General features: G+C 41.4%; 1 protein-coding gene across 1 annotated transcript; it reads right to left on the bottom strand.

Moving 5' to 3' along the window:
* Nucleotides 1-1,410: 1,410 nt before the first annotated feature.
* Nucleotides 1,411-16,740, bottom strand: POLR2D (RNA polymerase II subunit D). The gene is made up of 4 exons (XM_030324765.2): nucleotides 16,617-16,740; nucleotides 9,048-9,228; nucleotides 4,491-4,586; nucleotides 1,411-3,525 (listed from the first exon to the last, which is right to left on the bottom strand). The coding sequence occupies exons 1-4, from the start codon at nucleotides 16,687-16,689 to the stop codon at nucleotides 3,447-3,449; spliced, it is 429 nt and encodes a 142-aa protein (XP_030180625.1). The 5' UTR covers nucleotides 16,690-16,740; the 3' UTR covers nucleotides 1,411-3,446.
* Between the last annotated feature and the right edge of the window lie 4,433 nt (nucleotides 16,741-21,173).

Raw genomic sequence — 21,173 nt, 5'->3', positions numbered from 1 at the left:
AGACAGAGAGGGAGACAAAGAATCCACAAAGCAGGCTCCAGGCTCTGAGCCATTAACACAGAGCCCCATGCGGGGCTCAAACTTGTGAACCAAAAGATCATGACCTGAGCTGAAGTTGACGCTCAACTGACTGAGCCACACAGGTGCCCCAATAAAGTGTTTTTAAAAGTGCAAGCTTAAGTAATTTCAATGAAGCGTCAAGCTACTTTCAACTGCTTCCTAGCAAAAATAGAGATGAAGCAAATATTACAAACGTTACGTTACATGTAGGTGATGATAGGTGATCAATGTACGGTCTTTGAGCTTCTCTGTTTAAACTTTTCATAACAAAAAGTAGAAAAAATGTCACACCACTGGCATATCCTGTGGGCTTCAGTAATTTTGTGCTTTTTGTACGTTTGTTCCTTTTTATTGCTAAATAGTATTCTGCCATTTGGATATAGATTTTGTTTATTCATCAGTTGGTGGGCATTCAGATTGTTTCCAGGTTTGGGCTATTATGAGTAACACTGTAACCACCATTCACGTGCAGGTCTTCATGTGGGCAGCAGTGGTTCTGTAAATAAACTTAAAACATTAATGCTTGATAAGAACAGCTTGTGCTGTTCAGGCTCCATTCAGGAAGGCTGTTTTTCAAACCTTAAGTTTAATAAAGTTTAATAAAACCAGAATGACTACAATCTTCAGAAAAGTTTCTTCCAGTTAACTTAGCTTTCTGATGATGGCTTGACAACATGACATCCCTGTTTTAAAGCTCAGTAGGTTTTGTTTCAGCTTTTGCAAACAACAGTACAGTGAGCCTCACCATGTGTCACAGATGATTAAAGATTATGCAGGGTCTCCTAATGATTCTGTAAGACGTGGTCTGGGACCGCACTGCAGAAAACAATGTCCAGCAGAACATTAGCCAGACTGAATCTGTAACATAGCATGACATCGCTTTTACAAATAGTTCCCGGATATGTTGTTCTTTTTTCCCTAGTACTTCTGATCATCTTACTACCATTCATCAGTGCCTAACTCTATGCTGGGCCCATTACTTTGACATGCTCAGGCGGCTCACGGACTAATGGCACGTGGGCAGCAATGCACTGCTCCCTTGCCATATAGCACACAGGCCTAGACTGTCCCTTAGGTCTGCTTTTAGGTCTCTTCTTTCTGTGCCACTAGTTGGTGCCAAGCCACATGTGTTACTGCCTCTCTTTAAAAACAATTCTACGGGGGCGCCTGGGTGGCTCCATCGGTTAAGCGGCCGACTGCAGCTCAGGTCATGATCTCGCGGTCCGTGAGTTCAAGCCCCGCGTCAGGCACTGTGCTGACAGCTCAGAGCCTGGAGCCTATTTCCGATTCTGTGTCTCCCTCTCTCTGACCCTCCCCCGTTCATGCTCTGTCTCTCTCTGTCTCAAAAAAAATAAATAAACATTAAAAAAAAATTAAAAAAAAATAAAAACAATTCTACGGATCCAAGTAATTTGGCTTTCATAGCCTGATACCAGTACCAGTGGCATGCTACCAAATTCCTACACTAATTTCTATGAAGCAAGCTAACTACCTATGTCTACTTGCTCATCTGACCGAGATGCTAATACGAGCTAACGTTTATTGGGGCATAATAGATGTCAGACACTAATTAGGCTCTTTTTAGCAATCTTCTCAAAATTATCTATGGAATACATACTATTAGCATCTACATTTTATAACCCAGAACACTGATGTGTTTCAAAGAAGGGAAGTTGCCAAGGATGAAAAGATGATTTCCTTCAAATACTAAATATCAGTGACTTATAAACTGTCATTTCAGAAAATGAAAGAATTTATAAAGTTTATTTTTGCCTTAGCCAGCACATATCAAACTATTTTATTTTTTAAGTAAACTCTACACCAAACATGAGGCTTGAACTCATGACCCCAAGATCAAGAATCATACGCTCTACTGACTGAGCCAATGAGGCACTCCAAATTATCTTACCTTTTAAAAACTAACTTTGTTGGGGCCTCTGGCAAGCTCAGTCAGTAGAGCATAAGACTCTTGATCTCCGAGTCAGGAGTTCAAGTCCTACAATGGATGTGGAACCTATTTAAAACAAAACAAAACAAACTTTGTTGTCTCTCCAACCTTTTTTTGGATCATACATTCATCTGGAGCCAACAAGTGCTCTAAAGAAAAATCTCCAAATTGTGAAGAAAACAGGCATATTTCCTTCAGAAATATCAAAGCTAGAATGTTTAGCTTTTTTTTTTCTTCAGTGACCAGTATCTGTGCCGTGGCTAAACCTCATTGGGTATGATACTGCAGTATACCCAGCTAGAATGTTTAGCTATTAAAGAGATTCCCCCAACTAGCTTCACATCGAGTGACTGCACTGTAGTGGCTCCCGAAGAGGCAGGCTCCCTCCTTCCAAGTCACCCTCATCAGAGAACACCTACTGAGTAGCAAGCCAGAGGTTTGGACTGGAATGTCCCATTCAAAGACTCTTCAAAGTGTTCAAACCTTCAAGTTTGGCCTATGAAGGAAAAAAATCTTAATTTGGGAGTGAGAAAACAGTGCTTAAGGACCACTGCCTCCAAACCTACATTCTGCAACAGTCCAAGAAAAAAGGCCAAGTACCCATCTACCTCAGGGCTATGGGCTCCATGATGCTTGGCAGTTATCCTCAGGTGTAACTGCTTTCTAGCAAGCTTCTTCCTGGACTTCCAGGTTAAGCACGATGCCAATGCTGTCTCACAGTCATGACTATCTTCCTTTCTTTAGGAATTTTAAATGACGATACAGATCTGGTTTAATTCTTCCTTTTGCATTTATATTTGGGGACCCCTGTTTGGGCTTTTTTGTTTGTTTTGTTTTTTTAAGTGGGCTCCATGCCCAACATGGGGCTTGAACTCATGGCCCTGGGATCAAGAATTGTATGCTATACTGACCGAGCCAGCCAGGGGCCCCCCTTAATTCTTCCTTTCACATTGAGATAAGACTATTGCTTCCTATACCAGTTTTATACATTCTATTAGTTTTAAGAACTAAAAACAGATTGAAATTATTAAACACGAAATCTTAGGAATCAAAAATAACACAGGAGCTAAAAAAGATAAAATCTTAAAAAGGGGGCACCTGGCTGCATCAGTTGGTAGAGCATGCGTCAATTGATCCTGGGGTCATGAGTTAAAGTCCCATGCTGGGAGTAGAGATGACTTAAAAAATTTTTAGAAATACCACCGGGACCAAAACTGTGGTATGAGGTAGTCAACAGTGTAGCATATGAGCACAGCACCCCATCTCACCCTTCTGAGAGGCAAGGTCAGGTTATCAAGGTCCACTAGTCAAGTCCAACACAGCAACCTACACCAAGTGTCTTCTGCCATACAATTTCTGTGTAAGTCAGCTCCAGAGACCGGGACAGTGATGCTGGGCTGGGGTGTCGTGCCCTCAGCAGCAGAATGGTATCTGGAGATTAATACTGAAAGCTGCGCTTGGTCTGGATATCATCAAGAATCTGCTGCAGCTCCTCATCTTCAAACCGCCCCTCCAGGCTACGAGAAGAAAACCAAAAGAACTAAGTGTCTCAGCAACTGACAATGTTCCCGATCTCTTTTTAACACACTGATCTTTGAGCACCGCTGTGCCCACTTCTCCATTTACCTCTAAATGCTGACACCTTTACCCTTTCAGCTGTACTTCCTGCATGCCATTCCTTTTAGAAACATTATGAAGTGTTTCAAAGATTTAAAAAAGTATAGAAAATAAGGTAACCTTAATAGTTACTCCTACTTGATTTAGATTTCTTTGATAAACACAACAGAACAAATTAATGAATGGCTCTGTGTATGCTCCCTATCAAAATACCTTCCCCAGAATTAGCCATTATGCTAAATTTGGTATTTATCATTTCTATACTTATTTTATACCTATTATCTATCTCTCTCAAGTCATATGCAGCACTGTTTTTACACTTTATAAGAAATGGCATCATTCTGTATATATCCTTCTACAATTTTCTTCACTCCAAATTCATTTTGGTATTGGATGTTATTCCAGTTCATTAATGTTTTCATTGCTATATAAATGATTTTTTTATTCATGCCCATGTTTGACAGATTATCAAGTTCTGTTACCACGAATAATGCAGTAATGAGCACTAGAATATGCCTTCTTATGAACTGTATGAGCTGCTTTCAGGGCATGTACCCAGGAATGGTTTTTGGGTCAGTGTATAATCATCTTTAACTTTACTAGATGTAGCTAAATTGTTCTCCAAAGTGAGTGACTGTACTAATTTGCACTCCTACCATCAGTGTATGAAAGATTCAGCTGTTCCACATTTTTGCTAACAGTTGGTGTGCTATAAAACCATCATTTTCATACCCTGTTAAAAAAGGCACTCCATTCAATGCTGATGATATCAGTCCATATTTTAAATGCACACACCATTTAGACACACTAATTCTACTTGTAGGAATCTATCCAACATACAGAACTCAGCACAGCCGGTACTAACCTTGGGATCAGAGCCTTCGACTCCTCAGCAGTCTCTGGGCAAAGGTTGGCCAAACAGGCCAACTCAAACTTATGAAGCTTCTTCTGGAGCAACAAGCTGATCACGGAGTAAAGAATCAAAACAAACAAAAATCAAAGAATGATGACTAGGAAAAAGAGAACCCAAAGGTACTTAGCAAGAAAGGTAAGCAAGTAAAGCACTTGCAATCTTTCATATAGTTTGCTTGGCTGCCAAATCACACTTTCAGATCATTTCCTGTTCTGTTCCTGGAGAACAGGAAATTACAGTGAAATCAGACAGAGGCCACAAAAGTGAGCAGAGCACACAGGGCAAGAGAAGCCGTGTCATTTTAACTTTTGAAAAACCACCATATACACCTTAAGGACTACACAACCTTTTCCTCAGGAATTTATTTTGTTGTTCTCTCCTCCCTTGTTTGGATATTGTGACAAGGAGGAAATTCTCTTTTAAACTTATCTACAAAATAAATATAGGCAAACCTTACTTTGTACAAATATGTGTGCAAACAGCATCTTATTTTAAATGCACAGTTCTAATTCAAATTGTATAAAACACTGTCAAATCCTATCTTGGTTTTTCACACATATAGCTCTTAAAAGAGAGCTCATCCATGGTGGATTTGGTTTCAGAGAACACCTTAAACATCTGTTCGGAAACAAAACATTTACTGTGCGTATCATTCTATTACAAGCATATTAGTTATCACACAGAATTTAGAAAATACATGACAGATAAATAAAAGCTACCCATATCACTACCTAAACAAAATCAATGTTATTATCTTAGCGTATCATTCCAAACACTTTTCTGTTTTAGAATATTCACTCATACATTCATCACTTTTTGTCACTTAAAAAGCTATATCCATTTTCTAAAGAAAATATTGTAAACTTAGTTACTTGGGAAGAGGTTTCTAAAGAAGTGTAGTGTAGGTATGTGTGTGGAGGGGTTTGTTGTAAAATGAACATATACTCATAAACAATACAAAAGATATCAAAAAGGTGAAGATAACCTGAAATCCTACCCAGAAATAACTAGTATTAACTTTTCCATGGAGATCACCTTCCCCTCCTCTGTAATTTCTTTTTTAAAACAAATGAGTCATAACAAATGTCATTCTGTGATTGGCCTTTTTCCAATCAACAACACAGCTGTTTTCCTATTAGTACACACATAACAGCACCCTGAACATGGCACTCCACTAAAAGGCTGTGCCATAATTTATATATCAAATTTCCTGCTGTTGAACATTTCAACTGTTTCAATTATTCATTTTAAGTAACGCTTTTTGAACATTATGTGTACTTCTTTGTGTATTTGATCGATTACTGTGTGATTTAGTTTTGATTACTGTGTATTTTTTTTAAAGATTTAATTTTTAAGTTCTATGCCCAACATGGGGCTTGAACTTACAACCCTGACATAGAAGGTTGGCTGCTCCACCAACTGAGCCAGCCAAGTGCCCCAATTACTGTATGTTTTAAAGATAAATTCCTGGAAGTCAAATTATCCAGAGGATATGAATGTCTTTATTTTAAGTTTATTTATTTTGAGAGAGAGAGGGAGGAAGGGTGAAAGGGATAGAGAGAGAGAACAAGCAGGGGAGGGGCAGAGAGAGAGGGGAACAGAAGATCCGAGAAGTGGGTTCTACGCTGACAGCAGAGAGCCCAGTATGAGGCTTGAACTCAGGAACTGCGAGATCGTGACCTGAGCCGAATTCAAGAGTCCATCGCTTAACCGAGTCACCCAGGAGCCCCTTTTTCTAATCTTTTCAAATCTACTTAGCTCTTTTACCATTTTTTGATTTCCTTGAAGATGAGCATAATTTCATGTGAATTAGCTAGCCATTTAAAGTTCTGATTCAAATCAAGCCTCTAATTGGAGACGGTGTCCATTTTCAAAAACTGGTGTCACCTCTTTCTTAATTATTTGCTGGGAGTTTTCAATATTAAGAGAATATTAAGGATACCAATTCTTTCCCTGTTTATACTTATATTTTGCATACGGCATTTTATTTGATGTAGGGGAGTTTAAAGATATTTATACAAATTCTTTTGTTTATTCAGTATTTATTTAGTGCCCACAATGAGTCTGACAGTGATGAATACGACCAAGTTCCTGCCCTCACAAAGCTTATATTCAACTGAAATCACTCAAGTTTCCCCACATTTGAAGTCCTACTAACCACAGCCAAAATAATACATATATTCACTCACATTGTCACATAACACTTTTATTCGCCATGGTTTATATTCCAATCCTTAATTCCTGAGGAATTAAATTCGGTGTAAGATACAGTGTTCAGGGGTGCCTGGGTGGCTCAGTCAGTTAAGTGTCCAACTCTTGGTTTCGGCTCAGGTCATATCTCACAGTTTGTGAGTTTGAGCCCTGAGACAGGCTGTGTGCTGACAGGGCAGAGGCTGCCTGGCAATCTCTCTCTCCCTCTCTTCTCTGCCCCTCCCACACTCTCTCTCAAAATAAATAAATAAACCTTAAAAAAGGGGGAGGGGGTATGTGCCTGGGTGGCTCATTCGGTTAAATGTCTGACTCTTGATATCAGCTTGGGTCATGATCTCAGTTTGAGGGACAGAGCCCCATGTCAGGCTCTGTGCTGACAGCATAGGGCCTGCTAAGGAATATTTCTCTGCCCCTCCCCAACTCAAAATAAATAAACTTTAAAAATGTGATATAGTGTTCAAACTTTGTTTTAAAGTATTTCCCCACTAACCTACAATGCCATATACTGGACTCACACAAAATATGATAGAATTGTATTTGAATTTGTTGTCATTTACGACAAATTCTTCTTCATTTTTCTTAGAAAATTTTTTCTGACAATTCTTACAATATTAAGATCATTTTATTAGCCCCCCCCCCCGCCATTTCCTTGAGGTTGCAGAATGGCACTAAATATATACAGTAATTTGGGGAGAACCAACATGTTTACAATCCTGAGACCATTTATTCACAAAGGTATAAGCCTACCTTCATCTACTCAGGTCACCTCACAGGCCCAACACTGCACACTCCCCTCCCATCTTTCCTCAGTGTGTACACCCACACCTTCTAGAACAGACTGTATACTTCAGATACAATTTTATCACCTTCATTTTCTGCACACTTAACATGTCAACATCTTTCATTTGCTACAATTTTTAAAAAATTTTTTTTTAACCTTTATTTATTTTTGAGACAGAGAGAGACAGAGCATGAATGGGGGAGGGTCAGAGAGAGGGAGACACAGAATCCGAAACAGGCTCCAGGCTCTGAGCTGTCAGCACAGAGCCCAATGCGGGGCTCGAACTCACGGACTGCGAGATCACGACCTGAGCCGAAATCGGACACTTAACCGACTGAGCCACCCAGGTGCCCCACTACCACAATTTTAATAACAATATAGTAGTTCACCAAATGATTTACTACTTTATTTAATTACTATTGAATGTTTAGGTTGCTTTTCTTTTTTTTCTTTTTACCATTGGCTATTAGAAATATCTCCCTGAAAAGTATGTGTATATACATCTTTTTTGTACACTTGCTTTTCCTAAGGACAGTACTTCTCAAACATTTTCTCTGGAACAGAGCAAACAAGTACCCCTAGGCAACCTGGGCGCATGGGCTCAAATGACTTTCTGCATCTACAAGTAGGGTTTTAAGTCTTGTAATTTAATTCAAGAATTTATACACAGTTTTTGTTTTACTCCACAGTATGCTGGTATCTGTTTGTTTTAATGTAGAAATGTTTTAAAATCACCTACCATTAAATTAAACTGCTACCTGAGGAAGATGTTTCTCCTGTGGCCTGCTATATGCCCCAGAGCATCACTGTTTCCCAGGTTACATCCAACTCAATTTGAGAAGCAATGCCTTGGGAAAAAATGCTAAAATCCATCTTCTGAAAGGTACAGCTCCTGATTTATATTTACAAACATATAAAGATCTTGAGGGGAGCTTGCATGGCTCAGGTCATGATCCCGTGGATCATGGGCTTGAGCCCTGCGTCTGGCCCTGTGCTGACAGCTGGAGCCTGGAGCCTGCTTCAGATTCCGTGTCTCCCTCTCTCTCTCTACCCCTCCCCCTCATGCTCTGTCTCTTTCTCTCAAAAATAAATAAACATTAAAAACAATTAAAATTAAAATACAAAAAAAAAGATCTTGAAGACATTTCAGGTGAATAATAAATAAATAAGCCCATTTTATTAAAACAACCACCATCACAAATCACTTGTGTGTTGTTTATAGGTGTATATAGGTATGTGAATGCATGGAAAAGATCTGGAAGAATAACAACAAACTGCCAATAGTGGTTACTCTACAGGATGACCACGGGGATTTCAGGTACCGGAAAAGGTGATCAAAGAGCATTTTGGTGATCAAAGAGCCGTTTTTAAATTTCTGACAAAGACATTATTTTTCTTACATTCATGGTATAGATGATGCCCATTGGGTGCTGGTGCTGGTGGTGCTGGAGGCAAAAGTATTTTACGCTCAGACATCCACGAATTTGGATTAATAAAAACTTTCCTTTAGCACTCACCTGCGGACACTGGCAATAGTCTCTCTGTTTTTGAAACGACTGAAACGGGCTGTGTAATTTAAAGTTTTCATGAAGACCTCAGAAAGTTCCTGTTCATCCTCTGCACTCTCATTCTGTTGCTTTCGATGCTCCAGAAGCATGTGAACTTCTGAATTTAGTAGTGTCTCCGCTGTTTCAAACTCTATTTGTGAGAAGCACAAATGTCAGCTGAAAATATTCCTTCAAAAGACAGCTTCTAAATGTTCATTTTGCTTTCGAGATTAACAGCAAGTTTGCGTCCCTGCATAAAGCCAGAGGCCTCATATCCCACAGCTTCACCTTCAGCCAGACCTGCCTACCACAAGGCACAGAAGAGTTCATGAGACTAAAATTTAGTTCAGTGGGGCCAGTTTCTAACATCAAAGAACCTGACCTGGACGTGCTATTAAATAATGACATGTCATTATCCTAATTAGGCCAGTTACTGATTCCAAAAGGGAGCATAACCAACAATTATTTCTCTTTAGCTTGCATGAGCTCCTAATGTAGTTCCATAATACTAATACTATACCCTCAATTTTAATAATTATTACACATTAGGGAGGGCCAAGGGTTTGGAAACACACAATAATGCACCCCCAATTCTATTTTAGTAGCTGAATGAATCTATTATCTACTCATTCACCCAGATCACGTACTTGGCATTGGGCCTGAGGCCAGAAGTCCCTACTCCCTACCTTCCAGGTTTCATAGTCTTATGTAGTTTACCAACTAAACCTATTTCAAATATTTACCATCACACAAATCTCCTGCCCTTGATACCTATTTATTTTTTTAGTTTCAAGTTTCTTAAGTTCTAGTGAGTTAACATACAGTGTAATACTAGTTTCAAGTATATAATTTAGGGATTCATCACTTATACATGACACCCAGTGCTCATTACAAGTGCCCTCCTTAATACCCATCACCCATTTAACTCATCCCCCCGGTCCCACTTCCCCTCCAGCAACCTTGTTTTTTTTTTCCTGTAAAGAGTCTGTTTTCCGGGGCGCCTGGGTGGCGCAGTCGGTTAAGCGTCCGACTTCAGCCAGGTCACGATCTCGCGGTCCGTGAGTTCGAGCCCCGCGTCGGGCTCTGGGCTGATGGCTCGGAGCCTGGAGCCTGTTTCCGATTCTGTGTCTCCCTCTCTCTCTGCCCCTCCCCCGTTCATGCTCTGTCTCTCTCTGTCCCAAAAATAAATAAACGTTGAAAAAAAAAAAATTTAAAAAAAAAAAAAAGAGTCTGTTTTCTGATTTGCCCCTCTTTTTTTCTTTTCCCCTATGTACATCTGTTTTGTTTCTTAAATTCCACATATGAGTGAAATCAGTGTCTTTCTCTTATGGCACTTAGCATTATACTCTCTAGCTCCATCCATGTCATTGTAAATAGCCAAGATTTCATTCTTTTTATGGCTGAGTAATATTCCACTGAGTGTGTACAAGTGTGTATGCACACATATATATTATATATATATATGCACATGCCACATTTTTATCTATTCATCATGTGATGGACATTTGGGCTCGCTCATTTAAAATAATCCTCAGTCAGGGCGCCTGGGTGGCTCAGTCTGCTGAGCATCTGACTTAGGCTCAGGTCATGATCTCATGGCTCATGAGTTCGAGCCCCACGTTGGGCTCTGTGCTGACAGCTCAGAGCCTGGAGCCTGCTTCAGATTCTGTCTCTCCCTCTCTCTCTGCCCCTCCCCCACTCGTGCCATGTCTCTGTCTCTCAAAAATAAATAAACATTTAAAAAAATTTTTTTAAATAATCCTGTCGGTTGAGCATTTGACTTTGGCTCAGGTTATATATAATCTCACGGTTCATGAGTTCAAGCCCTGCATGGGGCTCACTGGTATCAGCCTGACAGCGCAGAGCCTGCTTCAGACCCTCTGTCCCCTCTCTCTCTGCCCTTGCCACACTTGCTCTCAAAAATAAAAAATAAACATTAAAAAAAATCCTCTTGGAGCACGTGGGTAGCTCAATCAGTTAAATGTACAACTCTAGATTTTGGCTCAGGTCATAATCTCAAGGTTTGTGAGTTCAAGTCCCACACTGGAGTCTACACTGGCAGCATGGAGCCTGCTTGGGATTCTCTCTTTCTCTCTGCCCTTCCCCTGCTTGTGCCCTCTTTCTGAAAACAAACTTAAAAAAAATTATAATAATCCTCATGAACAGTAAGAATACCAGTAAGCAGTCTTTAAAAACTAGTTTTAGGGGCGCCTGGGTGGCGCAGTCAGTTAAGCGTCCGACTTCAGCCAGGTCACGATCTCGCGGTCCGTGAGTTCGAGCCCCGCGTCAGGCTCTGGGCTGATGGCTCGGAGCCTGGAGCCTGTTTCCGATTCTGTGTCTCCCTCTCTCTGCCCCTCCCCCGTTCATGCTCTGTCTCTCTCTCTCTGTCCCAAAAATAAATAAATGTTGAAAAAAAAAAATTTAAAAAAAAAATAAATAAATAAAAACTAGTTTTAAAAGAAATAAATAAAAAAACTAGGTTTTTCCATAATATATGGTAAACTTTCCCTGTATTTTCAGAATAACATTATCTCCTTGGGAAACCAGTGTCTCCTTTGCATCCCACAGGAACATACATTCCTAATAATTATTATAAAGTATTAGAGCTGGTTTCTGCCTTTTCTTTATCAGGGAGTTCCTCCAGAGTAGGAACCATTCATAAACATGGATTCATGTTTCTAATCCCACACTGATGAAGACTAATGAGGAAAACCCAAAATTACGTGCAATTTAGCATTTCCATGGGATCTGGGTATGTTTACTCTCGGGAAATCACTAATACCACTATCAGAGGGGTGGCCCCCCTCTCTCGGGCCAGGTGACAAGAGCTCCACTCTGCTTCCACAACAGTCTGTGCTGGGGGAGGGTGGCAGCAGGAGGAAACAGTATTTTTACTTGCAAGGTTCTCATTACTTCTGAATCTAAAAGGCACCAAAAAGCTATTTTCTACTCGAGGTCAGCAGAATTTGAACAAGAGGAACTCAGAGCCAATTCCTGTCCAGCCCAGGTCACTGCCTGTTACTCACTGGTGAAGTGATGTACAAGTGAAGAAACTACTGCTTTCAAAGCAATGAGCTGAGACAACAGTAAATATTAGGAGCGTAGGACTCCACATCTCTGAAGTGACAGTCACAAGTGACATAAGAGAAAAAAAAAGCAGCAGCAGCTAAAAAGTGGGTTAATCTCAACTTCTGAGGCTGCTGCATTGATACAGACTCAGAAAATGGAAATCAGGGGCATCTGGGTGGCTCAGTTAGTTAACCATCTGACTCTTGGTTTCAGCTCAGGTCATGATCTCACGGTTTCTAAGTTCCAGTCCATGCTGACACTGCAGAGCCTGTTTGGGATTCTCTCATTCCCTCTCTCTGAGCCTCCCCCACTTGTGGGCAAGCTCTCTCAAAATAAACAAACTTAAAGAAAAAAAAAAAAGAAAATGGAAACCAATAGGCTAAACAAGAATTACTAGTAAGAACCATCTCCATGTTTGTTACAGCTATTGCTGCTTTTAAGCCTCCTGGAAAATTGGCCAAGTAAGATATGCCTCCCTTTCCATACCAAGCAAAATTTACCTGTTAAATGTAACAGAACAGAACTGTCAGAACACCAGGAAGTCACCTGTTCCCATTCTTTACTGAGGGTAATGTCCAAGTACTATTTATACATCACTTTCACTCCTTTCAAACAATGAAAGGTCAAAGCAGCCAAACTATGCATGTTACTCTTCCTCTGTACTGATCTTTTAAGAACCATAGCCACAATTTATTAATCCAAATTATTTATCAATTCATCCAAATTATTTATCAATTCCTTCCTATAAGAAGGAAAAATATTCCTTGACCAGTACCTCAACTGGGAATTTTCTTTTTTATTAAAAAAAAAAAAATTAATGTATGTTTATTCTTGAGAGAGAGCGAGAGAGAGCGAGTGCGCACGCATGCACAAGCAGGGTAGGGGCAGAGAGGGAGATACAGAATCCGAAGCAGGCTCCAGGCTCTGAGCTGTCAGCACAGAGCCTGATGAAGGACTCGAACTCACAAACCATGATATCATGACCTGAGCTGAAGCTGGACACTTAACTGAGCCACCCAGGGGCCCCAACACTGGGAATTTTGAGGACGCTTCATTACAAACATTATGATAAAGGTAGCAATTTCAGATGGTCTTCTACTACAAAATTTTCTCTCTAGTACAAAATATTCTAGGGGATTTCTTTAATTGAGGGAGGGAGGGACTGGGATCATACAAACATTTTTGGAAAAATGGCTTACTTACTAGTTTTTTCAGTAGAATTGCTGTTAATTATATCACATGGATAAAGGACAAATTGTATTTTCAGGCAAACATGCTGTGAAAACTACCACTACAAACTCTCAGATGCTTTCAGTTGCCTCATGCATTCTTTCTGTCCTACAATGAATTAGCACACATTTGTTTTCTTGCTATCTACAGCAAAGGCTTTCCTAAACTTTTAAGTACTTACTGTTGTTTCTATGTATCTTCACATTTTTTTTTAAGTCAAGTCTACCCCCAAAATAGGGCTTGAATTCACAACCCCCGACATAGAGTCAAATGTTCTACTGGCTGAGCAAACCAGGTGCCAGCATCTTCACATGTTCTAAACTACATAATAAACACTGTGTTCCCCCCCCCCCACATATGAGCGAGAAGTTAAAGATAAGAGATATTCAGAACTCTGACATACCATTACTTGACAGAATCTAAGATCTAATTATACCAAATTCAATAAAATTTTCATGTGTACCAGATGCTACCTGCCTTTATCAAAACAAATATTTTCAGAGTGCAAAAAATAAAAAGTACCTAGATAAAACCCAAGTACAATAAGCTTTATCATACATTAAGAAAGCATCTCTGTCTCAGTTATTACACTTAAACACACACACACACACACACACACACACACTTCTATTCTGCCAAAAACTTCTATGAAGCTATCCTATGGAAATTTGACCTTGAGCCTATGAAATAAAAAACTGGAAGCCACCTATATGCTTATCAACAGATAAATAGTATTATGGTAAACCACTAAGTATATCTGGCCCTTTAAGAGAATAAGACAGGAGTGCCTGGCTGGCTGAGTCAGCAGACCAAGCAACTCTTGACCTCCAGGCCATGAGTTCAAGCCCCACGATGGGCCTGGAGTTTAAAAACAAAACAAAAACAAAAAAGTTCTACACAATATATTGTCAAAAAATTTCTTTTAATAAAGAAATTTTTTTTTAATGTCTATTTATTTTTGAAAGAAAGAGACAGAGCACGAGCGGGGGAGGAGCAGAGAGAGAGGGAGACACAGAACCTGAAGCAGGCTCCAGGCTCTGAGCTGTCAGCACAGAGCCTGACTTGGGGCTGGAACTCATGAACTGTGAGATCATGACCTGAACCAAAGTCGGACGCTTAACTGACTGGGTCACCCAGGCACCCCTACCGTCAAAATTTTTAAAGGCTGTAGCACTTCTTTTGTATAATCTCATTTTTACAAAGAAAAATAGTGTATGTATATATTAATAAACATAAAATTAGTCTGGAAGGATAAGCACTAAATTGTTTACAGTAGTTTCCTCTGGGTGAAAAGGGTGTAGAGTTTCAGTTTTTATCGTGGATATAACAATTTTAAAATTATTGGGTAATTTTAAGGTTATTGTTAAGGTGGATACTGTGAAGATTTAGTTTGCATTTTCCACTATCTGTAAAATATGGTTATTTTAAAATCTTAAGCTTCTTGCCTATTTTTGGCTTCTAAATTACAAATAAAGTACATCAGCTAACATTAACAACTCAGGCAACAGATGTTGGCGACAATGTGGAGAAAGAGGATCTCTTTTGCACAGCTCATGGGAATGCAAACTGGTGCAGCCACTCTGGACAACAGTATGGAGGTTCTACAAAAAATTAAAAATAGAACTACCCTACGACCCAGCAATTGCACTACTAAGTATTTATCCAAGGGATACAGGTGTGCTGTTCCGAAGGGACACATGCACCCCGATGTTTATAGCAGCACTATCAACAATAGCCAAAGTATGGAAAGAGCCCAAACGTCCATCAGCAGATGAATGGATAAAGAAGATGTGGTATATGTATACAATGGGGTATTACCCGGCAATCTAAACCAATGAAATCTTGCCATTTGCAACTACGTGGATGGAACTGGAGGTATCATGCTAAGCGAAATTAGTCAAAGACAAAAATCATATGACTTCACTCATATGAGGACTTTAAGACACAAAACAGATGAACACAAGGGAAGGAAAGCAAAAATAATATAAAAACAGGGAGGGGGACAAAACACAAGAGACTCTTAAATATGGAGAACAAACAGAGGGTTACTGGAGGGGTTGTGGGAGGGGGAATGGGTTAAATGAGTAAGAGGCATTAAGGATTCTACTCCTGAAATCATTGTTGTACTATAACCTAACTAACTTGGATGTAAATTAAAAAACTAAAGTTAAAAAAAAAAAGGGGGGGGGGATTACAAATAAAATACATCACACTGCACAAAGGAAGTTCCCTGACAGTAAAATGTGCTGTACTTATAGATAGTCCTCTGACAAAGGCTCTCCTTGACCCAAACTCTAGCCAGGCCAGGCTCCTGAGTCCTCCTTTTGGGACTCAACCTTGGCCCAGAAAGACTTTAACAAAACACTAACATAATTTCTAACAGCTCAAGGCCATGTTCCTAGGATGACCTTAGCCCCTTTAAAGCTCCTGCCTCTGAAAACCAAGTCTGCCCAAGAAATTTACTGTTTGTCCCAGCCAACACCTGAAGGTAGGGCCTCCGTCAGTTCACAGTAAGAGCTGTGGGAGAGGAGAAGTCTAACTCTTGCAAGCGCCAGTTAACAAAACCAAATGGATTTCAAATCGACCAACCCCCCCTTCCCGGTTTTTGTAATTTTTCACTTCCCTGATCCTATGGAGACCCCACTCACCTCCTCCCCATTTCTTTATTCTGCCTATAAAAGGCCCAGTCACTCTGCACACATCGGAAGTTCAGTCCACGCTAGTCTCTTTTTCCTTTTGCAACCTTACATTACCTTTTTTTTTTTAATAGGCTCCTTGCCCAATGTGGGGCTTGAACGCATGACCCTGAGATCAAGAGTCGCATGCTCTACTGGCTGAGCCAGCCAAGCGCCCTTGGAATGGCACATTAATGATTAATGATGATGTCCTTACCACTTTAACTAGTGTCGCTTTATTCATCCTTGCCACATTCCTGCAGCACTTCGCAGTTTATCGGGTAAATTACTTAAACGAGTAGCAAGAGGCTGCTCAGGGGTGGCGTGGAGCGGGGCGCCCACGGTTCCAAGGCAGCAGGCGTGGAATCCGACTGGCCCCTCTAGAGGTACAGTGGCCGTGCGGGCCCAGGCCCCTCCCACGGCCGCATCCCCCATCCTCCCTGCCAGTCTCCTAGCCGGGAACCCGCCCAGCTGTCCGCCGCGGCCTCGGGCGAGGCACGGGGCGACGCCAGGTTTGCGGCGACCACGCGGGACAGCGGGGGCAGTCGCGCAGCCCCAGCCCCACCTTTGGGAAAGATAAGCTGTGAGGCATCCTCCTCTACGTCGCCGGCCCGCGGATCGCTACCTCCGGCCGCCATCGCCACGAAACGCCACACCACGCCGCGCGTCCCACTCACACCGCCGGAAGCGGAAGCGCGGGTCCCGGCCACGGAAGGGGCGTGGTCGCAGAGGATGGGGTGGGCTTCCACCAGGAAGCTGGTGAGGGTGGCGCGGCTCTCTGGGATGCCCAGGCGGACATGGGCGACGGAGTCCCGGAGCTTTTTGGGGAGCCGAGGGTCCCTTTGTCGCGCGTCCTCGGACTGGTCAACTGACCTTTCTGAGCCTCAGCTTCCTCGCCTTTCGTAAGGCCTGCTTCCTAGAGCCGGAGGAAGGATTAGATGAAACGCGGGAACGCGCTAATTGACTGACCCTAGGAACTCCTCTTGATGGAAAGCTGGGTTAGTGACGCCGAAAACACAGTGGAATTTCTTTGAACGCTTAAGTATTTTAAAAAATGTGATCGATTTGTAGTGAATTATTCTGATACTTCTGAGCACGTGGGAAGTGATACTGAGAGACCTTTAATACATCTGTTGGAACATTTGGATGATACACAGAAATGTAAGCAAATGAAAAACAATGCTGTTTTCGGCTTGAGAGAAAATAGAAGATTGTACAACAAAGGAAGGAATTAGTGCATTATTTGTCTCTGTGGTGAACAGTGTTTAGTTGTCCTTTAAACTGTGTTTACAAATGATGAATTAAGGGGCGCCTTGGGTGGCTCAGTCGGTTAAGCCTAAGACTTCACAGGTCATGATCTCCCAGTTCATGGGTTCCAGCCCCACATCTGGCTCTCTGCTGTCAGAGCAGAGCCTGCTTGGGACCCTCTGTCCCTCTCTCTCTCTGCCCCTCCCCTGATCACACGTGCTCTCTCTCTCACACACAAAAATAAATCAACATTAAAAATATATATATTACTTGACAGTATGTAATCTGTGTTCTTTTGATTTATAAATATAGTAATTTTTACAAAATTAATTTGCTGTATATCTGTATTTCCAGAAGAAAATTACTGGGTAAAATAATAGTAGGTTACATAGCATAGGCAGACTGTTTGAAAATGTTTTCCTACATGGTTCATTGGATGCGCAGGACAAATGTCCTGATGAGGAGTCTGGGGACATGTAGCAGCTGGGTGTGGGAAATGGGCCTGGAACTCAGTATAGGCCTTTTTCTTCCATCTGTCCAACCAACAGGCCATTAAGAGCACCAAATACCTACTGGACCTTACCATGTGCTGGCCCAACATCAAGCTGGATACCCAACACTTGGTATCTTCTATATACACACAGCAGGAAAGAAGTGAACAGGTGAAGAAAGTAAGGAGAGAATTAATGCACACTGTGATGTTTGCAAGGTGGATGGTCTACAACATTTTCATTCAGGAAACCTTTATAAACACTCATGTGGAAAGCCCTGGGGTTAAAAAGATGATTCAGTCATAAATATGTCCCCACAAGATGACCAAAAGCAGCTGATGCAAAATCTGGACTTATTTTCCATAATAAAAGACAGAAAATGGCAAGTGGTCAGAGAAAAGAAAGTGAAAGAAAATGCTATAGAAAGATTCATAGTGCGGCGCCTGGGTGGCTCAGTCGGTTAGGCGTCTGACTTCAGCTCAGGTCATGATCTCACAGTCTGTGAGTTCAAGCCCCGCATCTGACTCTGTGCTGACAGCTAAGAGCCTGGAGCCTGCTTCAGATTTTGTGTCTCCCTTGCTCTCTGCCCCTCCCCTGCTCATGCTCTGTCTTTGTCTCAAAAATAAAAACATTAAAAAAAAATTTTTTTTAAGATACATAGAGAAAAAAGTTACTTGTGGTTGGGGGTAGGTGAGTCACAAGAGATCTGAGGAGCAGGGGTGGGCACTGGAACTGTTCTTTAACATTTAGTCAAAACAGATGGGGGGTAGTAACATGAATGAAATTATCAGGTACATAAGAGGAATATTCACTCTGAGGTAAATTCATATTTCAATTTCCTTAAATGTCATTTTCATCATATAATTCTTGGGAAATGAAGGAAAACACTAATTATACAGAACTTACGCAAACACGTTTGCTGTAATACATATTTTATTAATGTTGCTCTACATTTTTTTCAACCAAAATAGTAATTTACTTTTGTAACCTTTTGGTCTGCTTCTCAAAGAATCTCTTGTAGACTGAATCACTAATGTCTTTCCTGGACCCAGGTATTCTGCCATTAAATATAGTATGCTGATATGTTTCCCACTTCTCCCTATATTCAAAGTTAATGTTAAGAATCTCCCAATTTCATCTATTCTCTCAAAAATTAAAAAAAAAAAAATCTTAGCACCCGCTGCTGGAAGTCGCCTGGTAAGTGTACAAAGGAAACCAAAGGAATAAACATGTGACCCCCTCCCTTTCCCTTTGTATTAATACAATCTCTAGAGATACAACGGAATGGGGATGTGGGGATGTGGGGAGGTTATGTAACTGTGCAAACCACCCTTGCCTTCCAGGTACAACTTCCTGGAGGCTGCCCTGAGAGTCCCACTCTTGGATTCTAAAGCCCGTCTGGGCAGTGTGCCCTGTGTTGGAACTGTTAAGACTCTCTCTGAAAAGCCCTCTTGAGGGCTTGAGGTCAAGCTGGGCTTACTTCAGCACCCACCCCTTTCAGAAAGCCTGTCCTGACCTGAAGGTCTGAGCATAGTTATGCTTCCTCCTCCCACATGTCCAGAGTAGCTTAGGGGTCCCAGAGGTTTTGATACTTGCCCAGTGGTCCCCATCTACATCTGACATTGGATGACAGTCCAGATAGTCATCCAGCCATTGCAACAGTACACTGGGGCCTGGGCAAAGCCTTCCTGGCAGGTTACCTTGGAGGTTCACAGCCCTGTCACAAAGCAGAACATTTGGCTCAGAGTAGTAACTAGCTGTCTGGCTCATAAATGGCAGAACCAAGATTTGAGCTCAGGCCTAGCAGACTGCCAGCCTAAAGATTCCAGTATCAGCATTCTTGGTTACTTATTTGGTCAGAAACCAGGGTGGGATCAAAGAAGGAATGGCCGTACTGGGGGTGGCAGGTGGGAGGCTGGATTCGCAGCAGGAACCTGAGTGGCTGACAGGATGAATTTGAAACCTCTCTCTGCTGTTTGGTTCCCCTAGCAATAGGTACAGTCTTGAAACTGGAGGGGTCACTTATTTTTTAATTTGCTCTAGCATACAGAACCTCATGGAAACAAAGTAAGCAGAGGGAAGAGATCCTAAAATCCTTGTCAGAGCTTCATTTCAGAATGAGGAAAACACTCAGAAGAGACAGCACTTGCATTACATTCCTCAGGACACTACTATGGTTCTTTGTGCAGTGTTGGTTCAGAGTCAAGTCCTTCAAGTATCTCAAAGCCAGGTCTTCAATCGAGGTCAGACCCAGAGTGATCTGGAAGAAGCTTTAGAGCACTTACCCCACCTCCATTCCCACAAGAAATAGCCCTGCCAATCTCTGATCAGGTGGCTTAGTTCACATTTCAAGACTATAGGGACGGCTAAAATAGCAAATGTTGGGTTATGCACGTTTAACTACCACCACCTACCACCCACCCCCCAATCCCAAAAACCCACAATGATGTGGCATCCCATGCTGTTTAACTGCAGGCGATAGTATAACACACAGCAATTTCTAGAACCAGAATTTCTCTTTAAGAAACAGAGAATCCCTTTCACACCCTGCAGTGTTACTACCAATTTCTGTGTTTAACCAGTTGCTTGTAGTCTATTTCCAAATTATCCAGCCCTGACAGCACGTTATAGCTGTAGCCACAGGCTTATGAGTTCTGCTAAGGGTAAGGGCCGCAGAACTGGGTATCTTAAAAACAAAACAAACAAAAAACCATCTTTGCAAATAAAGATTTAAACTTAAGACAGACAGTCCAAACACATGTGTATTTGTATGTTTGAAAAACTGTTCTGGGCCATTTTCTTCAAACACTTCGCCTCTTTTCTGGGCCGTCCAAAAGTAATGAATGTTTCCCTTTAAGGTTAGACAACACCAAGAGGCACCTGGGTGACTCAGTTAAGCATTCAACTCTTGGTTTTGACTCAGGTCACGACCTCAGAGCCCCACGTCAGACTCTGTGCTGACAATGTGGAGCCTGCTTGGGGTTCTCTTGCTTTTCCTCTCTCTGCCCCTCACTGGTTCATGCTCTCTCAAGATAAACAAACTTAAAAACAAACAAACAAACACAACAACGTTAGACCACACCAATATGTCCCAGGGCTTTTGCTTGGATTAAGGTCACCCAATGATACCTTCAGTTAGAGCATTACTGCCCTGACCCCTTGCTTTTAGCTTTTTTGATAATATCAGTTATAAAAGAAAATCTGATGAAAACTATGAACCTTCTTTCTAGAAAAATCCAAATTTTAAAAGGTTCATGAACCTCAGTTCAGGAAATTTGGTTCTAAAAAGCCAGTGGCACTGCTACCAGCCCCACAAAAAAATGCAAGTGTAAATAAAAAAATACAATGAGGATCATCATGGACACCATGCAACCGTGCTGGCT

This window comes from Lynx canadensis, chromosome C1 (assembly GCF_007474595.2).
Source record: "Lynx canadensis isolate LIC74 chromosome C1, mLynCan4.pri.v2, whole genome shotgun sequence".
Classification (NCBI taxonomy): domain Eukaryota; kingdom Metazoa; phylum Chordata; class Mammalia; order Carnivora; family Felidae; genus Lynx; species Lynx canadensis.
The sequence above is the reverse complement of the archived record's forward strand: the minus strand, read 5'-3'. Positions and strand labels throughout refer to the sequence as shown.

Coding starts and splice junctions, on each gene's coding strand:
- POLR2D (XM_030324765.2), bottom strand. CDS start 16,689: ATGGCGGCCGGAGGTAGCGATCCGCGGGCCGGCGACGTAGAGGAGGAT. Junction 9,229..16,616: donor ACAGCTTATCTTTCCCAAAG/GTGGGGCTGGGG, acceptor TCTCACAAATAG/AGTTTGAAACAGCGGAGACA. Junction 4,587..9,047: donor ACTATTGCCAGTGTCCGCAG/GTGAGTGCTAAA, acceptor CTCCGTGATCAG/CTTGTTGCTCCAGAAGAAGC.